Raw genomic sequence first — 11,933 nt, forward strand, 5'->3', positions numbered from 1 at the left:
AAGTGATTAATCAGATTAGTAGATTAATAAAATAACCAACTAATTTAGTTCTCAATGAATCGTTAGCTGGAGCATCATACACTCAAAGCAGTCTGTATTGCTGAAAAAACTCAACATATTCAGAGCAGTGATTATAGCTAAATATTTACACATTTTACTTTTCATACAAAAGACCTTTATAAATATGTTTTAGCCAAAACACAAGTATTATAGTTTCAACTTCAACTGGTTCTGATTGTTGTGCGATTGCATCGAAGGCATCGAAATGTTCATTTTCTATTTTTAAAAGGAATTCTTTGCATCTTTTATTGTATTTCTGTTTTTGTACCAAAAAAAAGTCACTGAAAAATCAGTAGAATACGCCTTTTTTTTTGATTAACTGTCAGAGCAATCAATAGATTGATTGCAATCTAAAGTAATTGTTAATTGTTTAACATATTGTGCTTCGGGAAATCTCACCAGCAAACAACACAGACACACAAAAACAACACCACAAGAAAAACATAAATATATTTATTTTTGAAGCATGCCTAAAACTCCAGTACAGGCAACAGACAGACTCCAATGTTACACAGTGGGGTGGAGGGAATATAAACTGTCAGCTGTCAGTTTGAGAGACATGAGAGTTGGTCCTTGGATAACGCACAGAAGGCAATGTGAAAGAAAAAAGAAAAGCTAAATCAACAAACCAGCTGCATGTTTCTCAGTCTTTTTTTTTATAGCTTATGTTCATTTAAAGCACTTCAAGTCTGAACATTAAGACCCTTGAACAACTAAAAATGCACTGCTGCATGTTAAAAGAAACCAGAAAAGCAGAGTGAGAAGTATGACAGCTCACCGAAGCTACATTAGTCGTAGATACTTCTACCATTTGCTTGACTGCAGCCTAACATTCAGTGCACAAGCAGATCGGGCTTTATGTTTTTTTTGTTTTGTTTTCTTCTTTAATGTAAACAATAACTACTTTATTTTTACTTGCGTTGGCATAGCATTACACACGGTGTGCCATGATGACGGACATGCAGAGCACTCATCGTTTCTTGGCGACGAACACGACGAGCAGAGCTCCGGTCAGCAGAGCCACACCAACTAGCAGCCATTTGTTCAAGGTCTCCCGAAACCTCCGGCCCTCTGCAGCGGCGTCCTGGCCGTACAGGTTAGCAAAGCGGTCCTACGAAACACACACACACACACACACACACACACACACACACACAGCAGACAGAGAGTTACAACGTGTTGGTTTTTACTTTGGTAGAGAATACAGCGTTGAGAACAAGAGTTTTCTCTGCTTTTCTTTCTTTTGGTCGTCCTCACAGAGCCTATAAAAAGTACCTGTGCCGTTTTTTCAGTTCAATTACATTAAATTATATTTAAAAATCCCAAAGGGAAGTTAAAGGTTGTTGTAATTTGTTGTAGGCAGCCTTAATTCCTGTGGGCTGGAAGGATTTTCTGTAGCAGTCTGTATTGCTGCGGCCCTGACAAAGCTTCTGACTGAAGACACTGATAGAGGATATTCGGGGTTGTTGATCATTTTCTTAATTTGCTTTTTTGTTGCTTTTAAAAATCAATCATGATCAAAAAAATTTGGCTCCTATTTTCCTAAATGGAAAATTTAGGAAAATAGAAGGTTGAAAAAGGTTGGTTTGGACGGGTTAGCTAAAACAAAACAGACTTGTTTTTGGTATTAACTCAAGATATATTTGATGTAGTTTTTTTTCTTAATGATCCGAAATGTTTCAGTGAGATAAAAATGAAAAAAAAACAAAAAAAAACTTGAATCTAAAGGGGAGCAAATACAAATTTGTCTGCATATAGATTCATCGTTCAATAAAATAAAATATAAGATTCTCATTCGTCACATTAAGGGGGCAGTATTGTGTTTTCTAGGCAAATAGTGCCTTTTGTAGCATAATCAAATAACTATGTTACCTTGAAATTGGGCCTCTGTCTCTTTAAAAACTGCTGTTCTTTCTGAAACTCTGCCTCCTGGAAGTCATCACAACACTGCTGCTCTATTAACCCTTTAACAACAATTTTACCAGCGTTTCACTGAGAAGTAGCTCCTATAACGAGCTCAGCAGGCGTTTGCTAATTGCTGCTGGCTAGTCTGGAGGAGCCAAGTGGAGGAGCCTCCACAGGAGGAGGAGGGTCTGTAATGAGGAAGCTTAGAAACTGAAGCTCCGAAGACGATCTGCATCTCGGAGGCGGCGCTCGATACAAACAGCCGTTTTGCACAGCTGAATGGTTGGGAGATTTAAAAATTTCTTAAACATGCATGAAAGAATAACAGAAACACTTCAGGTATGTTCTTGATGAGGGAATAACATTAAAACATGATGAAAAACTAAAAAGAAAAAGTCAGTTTTACATAAAACTGCCCCTTTAAAAGTGTCCGTCAAAAACAACAACCTTAAAGGAGCTATTGAATATAGTTCTTCCATTAAGCTCACATTTCTGCTTTAAAACTAAGATTTTTTTTATTTTATTGGTCTGATGTAATATTCTACTTTTAAAAGCTAAAACATCAGCCTTTGTCTAGTTAATCTGTATAATGTGTTTGACTTGGTGATGGAGTTCCTGAACTAAAAGAGACTTTTATTCTAAACTGGTTGGTGAGGCGTGTGGATGTGGAGACGTACCCATCCTCCCTGGCTCTGGATCCAGGGACTGAGCTGCTCGTCCAGGTAAGTGGTCATCCATTCGGCAATGCGGGAGACCAGCTCACTCATATTCTTCTGGACGCAGTCCACACACAGAATCCCCCCGAAGGTAAACATGGCCACCACCCGCCCCCAGTTGACCCCGCCCTTGAACAACTCGTCCAGCACGGTCTTGAAGCTGTGGTAGGCCGTGTCGGGGGTGATGTCCAGCTGCAAGGAGAGGTGTTTAAAGCTTTGGGTGTAGAGGCGTTCAAACTCCTCCGCCGCGTCCTTCAAGACCGATTTGACGACCTGGACGCCGGCGGGAGGGCCCTGTGGCTTCCCCGGGGAGCCGGCCTGGCTGTTGACCAGCGGGCCATTGCTAGGGACCCGGCTGTCTCCGTCCCAATTGGTCCTCTCCTCGGCAACCTCGGACCTCAGCAGAGAGCTTGGATAGTTTCTCTGAGACAATTTGTAGCTTATGTAGAACTCCACCAGTTCTCTGTTGCTGTAGGCCATTATTCACAACATGCAGTCGACCTAGAAAGACGCCATGACGCTTTCATTTCTCCCAGGCCGCCAGATGTCACATCGGAGCTTCCGTAGCCAACGCTGCAGCCGGCAACAGCAACCTGGAAGCACAGAGGACAATCAGGATGCGGCCGTGTGCCTTTTTTTTTTTTTAAAGGGAAACGGTAATACTTGCACATCACTTTACCTCGTACACATTTTGTCACGTTACACACAAACGGAAATGTATTTAATGAGCTTTCTTTCATGTGATAGGTGAATACAAAGTAATGATTTTTTTTTTGTTGGTTTGACAAAAGAAAGTTGCTTTATGAGTGTCTCATGACTTGCTAACAGCTACAAAACTGTCACAAAAAAAACAACAAAAAACAACCAACCTCCTCTTTGGGGTCAATAAAGTATTTTTGAATTTTTTAAAATGTCTTTTTTGTTGTGACATCACTTGGCTATGTTCTGTGCTTTGCATTTGTCCTGAATGCCTCCCCCCCCGACCCCCTCTTTTGTTTTTTTGTTTGCTTGGTTTTTTAAAAGTTTTGTTGTCGTTTGTTCTCTTATCTAATTGGTTAGCTGTTATTTTACAGATTAATGCCTCTGTTTCTTAGTCCGTATTCTTTTTGTATGCACTAATTGGGGAATTAAAAACAACAACAACAACAAAAAAACAGCTCAATAATCGGGGCAGCAGAGACGATATTTCACAGTAGCATTGTCCTACATGATACCATCAGTTTTTGGGAAGCTCTGCTAATCAACCTCAACTGCTTTTACTGCTCATTTTTAAACTTCTGTCTGGCTGCGGGCATCACAATCGATGGAAGACAAGGCTTGAACTTCCTCCTGCATCCATGAAAGCTTCCTCTTCAACTCCTCTGGGATTCGGGGTTTTAGTTCTGGCAATTATTTGAGTTTTTGAGATGTTAATCAGCTGCTCCCAATTGTACACAACATGTTTGTGCATCAAAAGTAAGAGAAATAAATACATAAAACAGAGCAATAAATACTTCCAGCTACATCTACAACTGTCCAAACATGCCTTCAGGAATAAGCAATTGTTGGAGGAAAAGCATGAGAAGTCCTGTTTGTAGTTTGCAAAAAAGTCATTTTGTGGAGACTGAAAGAGGTTAAGACCGAAACTGAACTACATATGCGACTCTCTGTGCGGTACAAAACTAATGCTGCACATCAAAACTTAAAATAAAAAAATTAAAAAAAATCAGTGTCTAGACACGTAACGCAGGAACAGACGTATCTCAAAAATAATCTACAGCTGTAATTTCTTTGAAAATCGGTTATGTTGTATCTTTTCGTGCTGCTAGATACACATTAAAGCTACACTGCTTAGATACATTTTTTTTGTTTTGCTAGAAGCAAAAATGAAAATCGTGTATCCGTTTTCTTCCACCTCACAATTATGCACTACTTTTTGTCACATAAAATCCCAATTAAATAGCTGGTGCAATTCTTGCAGTCTGCATTATTTTTAGACAGATTATTTGAAATGTTCAACTGCGTTTATTGGCGACACATATTGCAGCAGTACAGATAATCAGTAAAAATACGAATAACGGAATCTAGATTTAGCCATAATACAGCACAACTCGTCGTGATCGCCGATCACGGAACCACCTCGTTGCGAATTGTTGACATACCTAAGCGCCTGTCTCAGAGAAAACGAGCCATCTCTGACAGCTCCATCAAGTCACGTAGTTTGGAAATAACTGGGTTAGCCTTGCATGCTAACTAGCTGCTAAACTGCCTACAAGATACGCTCCAGAAAAGAAGGGGCTAAGGAAGAGCAAAAAAGTACATACGATGTGCTTTTAATAGTCAGTTGTGTCTGGCAGTTATACTTACAGCTCCCAGAAGTCTATTTATTCCGTTAAGAAAGCAGGTTTGAAGGTAAAAGTGGATGGAATTGCAAACAACATTTTTGCAAATGACAGGGGCCCGTTCAGTGACGTTTCAGGCTGTTGGCCAATTGCGTCGCTGATGCCGTGAAAGGTCCCGCCTTTAAACGCTCCTGCGCCAATCAAGAATCGAGACACCCCGGAAATTTAGAGATCTGATCCGTAACGTTTAGTATTAAAGTAACTTTAGTACAGGCTAATATATTTCCATGCGCATTCTTATTTAATTTTATATTTAGTCGTTTTGATAATTTCTTTGTTTATATTTGCACTTGCTAGTATTTACACCTTGAATGGAGTAGATTACCAGCGAATAAGCAATTTCCCTTTGAGATCAATAAAGTATATTCTAGTCTATTCTATTACTCCAACACTCTATAAATGCATATTTATAAGATGATATCTGAATGAAAGCCTCTTCCTTGTAAAATACCTTTATAGCTGAAACTTTTACCTAAATAATTCACAATAATTAACATTATGAAAATGCTGCAATGTGTGTATTTTACTTAATATTTTATCTTTAACCTGCTTTCATTTTTGTCTGTTTTTGAAAGTTTTTTATGAACAGGTAGACTGAATTCCAACAAAGCTTTTAATTAACATTTTTATTGAAACAGGTACATAAACTTTAAATGCATCTTAAATTGTCTAAGTCTGGGATAAGATGAAGAGGGTACACAGAAACAACTAAGACAGAAGTAAACAAAAAGAAGGGAAACTTGGAAAAAAAACACTTCGTGTGTCATGGCAGCTAGGAAAAGTAATACAGTTTGAAACAGAACCACAATGTAGGCAAAGAAGAACCGTCTCTCTATATATATGCATCGGTAATTATACAATGCAGGTTACGGTAACAGTTATTCCTTTGTCCAGGTTTGGTTAAGAGTAACACATTAAAAATGGATGAATTCATGTGCCCCATGCCAAGTTAATAAAAACAGCCCTTCGAGATGTAACCACTTTTGGAGCAGTACAACTCATTCACTTGTGAAACTGCTCATTTTCAACCAGAAGAAAAGAACACTAACATGAGGACATGTCAGCATTTTCTTTCCCATCGTCAACAGAGCTGGTTTCCATGGAAGGCTCATCCATGCCCTCATAGTTTTCCTCTTTTGTCAGGTTCTGTGGTGACTTGGACTCCACCCTTTCATTTTCATTCTCCAAGACCTCTTCTTGGTTTTGCTCAACCTTTTCATTCTCTGTAAAGACCTCTTCTTCTTGGTTGGGGTCAGCTTTTTCATCCTCCAAGACCTCCCCTTCTTGTTGTACATCAGGCGTGTCGTTCTCTGGCAAAACCTTTTCTTCTATACCAACTTTTTCATTCTCTGACAAGACTTCCTCTTTCTGGTTTGGCTCAACTTTTTCATTTTCAGATAAGACAGACGCATCTTGCATCAGGTCATCTTCTGGGCCACTGTTCTTTTCTTCTAAACGATCAGTCGCTTCCACACGTTCTTCCTCTTCTGTCAGGTTCTTCAGGCACTTGTAGTCTGCATTGTCTCCAGGGTTTGTGTCAACTTCTTCAATCTGGACAGGATCCTCTGTTTCTTCTTCGTTGTCTGAGTCTATTGAAATGATTTCTATGTGTAAACCACTCTGTTCCACCGTGCGGTTGGGTGTGTGCGGATGTCGTTTTGGTTTTGAGTGTGGCGCATGTGGCTTTAAGCCTGTAGACCTTCCAGAGGTGGTGCCGACCAACCTCCCCTTATCAAAGATCAGGTAATGTTTCAGCTTGCGCACAGCGTTCATGTCAAGGCCAACTTGGACCAAAACCTTCTTGGTTTCACAGGCCTTTAAACACAGCTTTCGCTTCAACGCAAAGTGACTAGCAACTTCAGATTTCCACAGCCACAGACTCGCGGCCAGCTTCTCCACTTCTTGAGAAGTTGGGTATGGCCGTCGATTGAAGTATGCCGTCAGGAACTCTTTCCTGGCCTCGTGTGTCTTGTGCTCGCAACCCGACGGATCCAGAACCAGGCCGTCAAATGGAGCGGTGCTTCCGTGGCAGGGATCTGTTTTTTTGCTCATTTTGATTTTCTTGGGACTTGAAGGAGATTGTGTTGGCAACTGTCTCTTGAGAATACCGGCACCTGCCGAGTTGAGAGTCAAGGCAGATTTGAAGCCCTGACTCGACTGACTCCTACCAACGGCTCTGCATTGCACAAGGTGCAGTGTGATTGTGGAAGCTACCATGTTACTAGTGTACACCCCTAAACAATGAATGCACTTGTATGTCATCTTATTTTCGACAGGATGCATGGTTTGGATCACTTGATGTCGTTGTCTCAGGTGCATGGACAAGGCGTCAGAGATGGGGCCTTTGAGGATGGAGAAGCACAGCGGACAAACAGTCTTTCCAACGTCACTGTTCTGGACAAGTGAAGCTACATTTCTTGGTTCGTTTTGCTTTTCCACAATTCTAACCGGCTGTAATTTTCCAGGCAGCTGAACGTACTGCAGCGGCGGTGGAGATTGATCTTGACCATTGGGCGACTCCTTCATGTTGAAAGTGAGGACAGCGAGCTGAATGTTAGTGGGTTTGGCTTGTTTAATAGTCAGATCAAATGTTAGAGGAGATGCACCAGAGGGTCCAACAAACTCATCTGGGTGGGTCTTGGCTGTGTGCTCCATGATTTTCTCAATACTGTGGAAAGCAGAGTGGCACTGTGGACAGGTTAAGCCATGAATCAGCATGTGGTTCAATAATGTGCTGCTGGGAAGGTAGCGGTTGCAAAGCAAACACTTGCTGGTGAAGTTGTGGATTTTCATGATGTACTTGGCCAGAGCCCAGACCTTTTTAGCCTTGTGAGCACACTCGAAATGAGCACTGTACAGGTTTTCAGGAAAGAGCTCATTGCAAACGGTGCATATCTTCCACTTCTGAGTTTGGGCCGTGTTTACACCAGTTTGATTATTTTCAGCCACAGCACCATTGACATTAACCTTGACCTGCTTCGGATTGGCTGGGACACTAAGCGGACTCTTAACAGTGGGCTTCAAGTAGCCAATTACCGGTTGCGTTGTTGGCTCAGGTATAGGAGCTTTACCCCTGTTAATAATCAGAGCAGCTTTCTCGTTCATGGTTGGTTGAGGCTTTGACATCATGACATTAGCATGTCCAATCATGGTTGTAACTTGGGAACCGATGCGTTCGTGGTACTCGACAACATGCTGCACCAAAGCCTCATAGCTCCGTGTGGAAAACGAACACCGTTTGCAGAAAATGCTGTTGCCGTTAAGGGAACAAGCACCGTTTTTAACAGATCCAGTGACCCTGCCATGATACGGTGAAACAATATGCTGGAAATGTTCTCTGTAAATATGCCTCCTGACAACATTGTAGAGTGCGTCTCGGAATTTGCACTTCTTGCAGAAGTACATTGGTTTCTCCAGTCTGTTTCCCTGTACGGCGCTGTTTCCCAAAACGGAAGCACGTGGGCTGCCATAGTTCAGCTGGAATGAGTTGGTTATGTGGAAAATTTTGACATGCGTCTCTAGGGTTCTCCTGTTTGCACTGAAAGCACAGTAGGGACAGTTGAGCAGAAGTTGACTCTCCAATATTTTCCGGTGCACATTGCGGAAGTGATTTTTGTAGCCAGAGTAGTATTTGGAAGAAAATCGGCACTCTGTACAGCAAAACTGCTTCGATCGGTACCCCTAAAAAATAAATTAAAATAAAAACACCCAGGAAAGAAACAGTAGTCTTAGAAAATGAGGTGATTTATTCATAAAAGTTCGAGCTGGAAGAGAATTTACCTGTGTTTTAGAGTGAGACGGATCCCATGTGCAGATGTCATAGCCTGCAGTCTCCTTTACAGTTTGTTCATCTGGGCAAAACTCCTTAAACTCCTGTAGAGTTATAATTAAATAAGCATAGAGTCAAATTTATACATTCTTAACAGATACAAGACAGATTGGACACTGGTGAGAGTTTTAGATTCTTTACTCGGGTCTCAGTTTTGATCAACAGTGTTGATGCCAAATTAATTATGCATTATAAAAGGTATTGATTTCTCTGAAGAGTCTAACTTGGCTCCAAAAAGCTTTGTATTGCAAGACAGATTCATCTCAAAAGTAGGTGAAAATAGGAAAATAAGATATAGAAGGTTCCTAAATGACAAAAATAAAAATAAAAAAAGTTTTAGTAATTAAATACAAAAAATTATTTACAAAAAATGCATTGCACAAAAAGTGTTACATTTCAAGGTTTTAGTTCTGTCAATTTAAATGACAATGGTCTACATTGCTCATCTATACCTCAATGATACTCTATATACATTTCTCTATTCTGGTTAGGCCAGGTCAGTTTGCTGGCCAATCAGACACAGTTGGCACAATGGTCAATAAATTTACCAGCTACTGAAATGTTTGTTTCAGTGTGGCATTCCATCCTCTCCACTCCCCCCACAGACTTTAATTTCCACATTATGGTCTCAGTGGACCTTAATGTGGAAATTCCATGTAAAATTTACTTTAATGCGAAAAACATTACTTTCCATCAATGAGCAGCAGTGCAGACCTCTTTCTCTGAGTCGAGGCAAAAATATTCCTGACCTCGTCTCTGTCCCAGAAGTTGTTTACCCCAAGAAATGAAAAAATTGGAATCCATGTCCAGAATAAATCTGTGTTGGGACTCCTGGTTCATAAAGTTCCCTTAAACACTTGAGTGTTGTTGTTTTTTTTTTCACAATCCGCAGGGCTGCAGTCATCCCTATCTTGGTGCACTTCTTTCCTACCGAAGTTTTTTCTTCCACTCAACTTTCAACTAATATAACTGGGATACGGCTTCTTTAGCAATATTTATTAACGCCTCACACTCATGTAGAAGGTTTAGATGACTGTCTACAAACTATTAACATGGCATAATATTTATGCATTACAAAAAACTGTGTTTCACTATTAAATAATATTCCAGTTTTTTGAGATGCAGAAAGCTAGTCTGTGTTAAGTGCTAAGCTGTTCTTATGAAAGTTACCAAAAATATGTGGTGGAAACAATTCTGACAAAATGCAAGTCTTAGTATTTCAAATGATTTATTAAAAAAGACAAACTTCGATAATATTTTAATCTATTCACATGGACCTGAGGAGGACAGCGTTTGGCCAGATATGCTGTTTAGTGCCACTTAAAGGTAAAAATAAAAAGCTAACTTTCAAACTGACCGTCCTGTGCTGAAGATGCATGCTAGGCTGCTAGCCATTATTGTTTTTGACAATATGCTGCAAATCTGTTCTTATTGTGTGCAAGCTAATCATGTTTTCAACATTTCACCCAGTGACACAGGCAGCTGAGCTCAAGTCCAGTTGATATTCTGATACCACTTATTTAAAAAACTTAGACAAATACCACTGAAACAACCCACTCACCTCTGCTACCTCCTTGCAGAGCTCAAGTCCTATGTCTTCTAGGTTTTTCTTCACTTGTTTTCTAGCTTTCCGGATTTTTGTCAGATTATTCACAGGGAGCTGGTACATGGCTCCTGGGAGAAAAGAGAAATACTAAGAGTCCTTGAAGCTGGTTAAAGTGCATCTGCAGGGATTCTCCTTGGCTAGTGCTACACTGCTGGATAATACAGTAGTGTAGCACTATTGAAAAAGGAAAATCCCCGATACATCCTTTGATTCAAATAAATCACAACAGGTACTTTGAATTGCAAAAAAACTTTTAAACGAGTATTAATAATCAGTGCAACGACTAAACCGGACAGATTTGACATGGGAGGGCGCGACCCCTTAACTTAACTCATCCCAGTGGACAACATGCAACATGGATGGATATCTCAATACAACAGCACTGCTGCAGCTAGCGTGTGTTGTTGTGAATATGGACTGACTGACCCCATGCATGAGAGATCGCCTCATCAGATAGGCCTACTGATGCTTTTTATCCTGAACCCCGCTAAATTGCATTAGCTTTGTTCCGTTAGCACTGCTGGCTGCTTCTTGCAGCAGGGTCCACATATAAAAAGTCAATTTAGACAGACGTTTTATAATTTTGTGGTAATATGAAAAGGGAGGGTGACTTACCTTACAATGTGTCTCCGGGCTATACAGTTCGTCTCACTGACATAAATGGGTAACAAAGAAATAAACTCTGTGAATCGGGACGAAATGACTGGTGATGTTCTCACTCTGTTCTGACGCCGAAATGCTAATGCTATTAGCTCCTTCACCGTTAACTGGCTAAACGCTAGCTATCTAGTTAGCTGCCGCATCTGCAGCAACAAGCGGCTTAGGCAACGCACTAAATATGCTAGTGCTCGTTTTAATAGCCTAGCACACCACGTACGTCCCCCAGGCCAAAAATTCCCCCTCGCTATCTCTTTAGCTCGTTTCAGTCCTGAGGCTAGCCTGTTAGCAGCGTTCTATATTTCAAGAGCTTTACATAAAATCCAAAATGGCGACCAGGAAAAGACGGAAGTGGCGTTTTAGTGTTGAGAAGAGACTGTTTGATGTGGTTTTATTCATGGCGTAAAATGCTCCAATTATTTTTATTAACAGCTTCACAGTTTAAATGTCAATCAAATATGCACAATAACTTTGTTTTTGTAGACTTTCAGAAAAATATTATTTTTGAATTCAATTCAAAATGCTTTATAAACTAATTTTATTTTCAAAGTAGGGTTGCCACCTTTCAGAAAAGAAAATAACGGTTTGGTGCCCACAGAAGTGGCGCACTTCACCTTATGGCTGTCTTTAGTAAAACTAAAGTATCAATAGGGTAATCATTACAGAGGGCAATCATTACTCCAATCCGAGTAGTATAACTTCAACATGTTAAGCAGAGTAGATTAAGCTTTAATTAAACAGGTGCAAAAGGTATTCGGTAAAAAGTAAAGTACTGAAGT

The 11,933-nt window shown here is 40.4% G+C and overlaps 1 protein-coding gene across 2 annotated transcripts; it reads right to left on the reverse strand.

Moving 5' to 3' along the window:
- Positions 1-497: 497 nt before the first annotated feature.
- Positions 498-11,522, reverse strand: adnpa (activity-dependent neuroprotector homeobox a). Of its 2 annotated transcripts, XM_044121826.1 has the most exons (4): positions 11,113-11,522; positions 10,453-10,565; positions 8,843-8,935; positions 5,662-8,743 (listed from the first exon to the last, which is right to left on the reverse strand). In XM_044121826.1, the coding sequence occupies exons 2-4, from the start codon at positions 10,558-10,560 to the stop codon at positions 6,107-6,109; spliced, it is 2,838 nt and encodes a 945-aa protein (XP_043977761.1). In that variant the 5' UTR covers positions 10,561-10,565; positions 11,113-11,522; the 3' UTR covers positions 5,662-6,106. The 2 variants fall into 2 exon arrangements, with proteins under 2 accessions (XP_043977762.1, XP_043977761.1); XM_044121827.1 differs by lacking the exons at positions 5,662-8,743; positions 10,453-10,565; positions 11,113-11,522 and adding exons at positions 498-1,171; positions 2,643-3,274 and having other exon boundaries at positions 8,843-8,929.
- Between the last annotated feature and the right edge of the window lie 411 nt (positions 11,523-11,933).

This window comes from Gambusia affinis, linkage group LG07 (genome assembly GCF_019740435.1).
Source record: "Gambusia affinis linkage group LG07, SWU_Gaff_1.0, whole genome shotgun sequence".
NCBI classification, from domain to species: Eukaryota; Metazoa; Chordata; class Actinopteri; order Cyprinodontiformes; family Poeciliidae; genus Gambusia; species Gambusia affinis.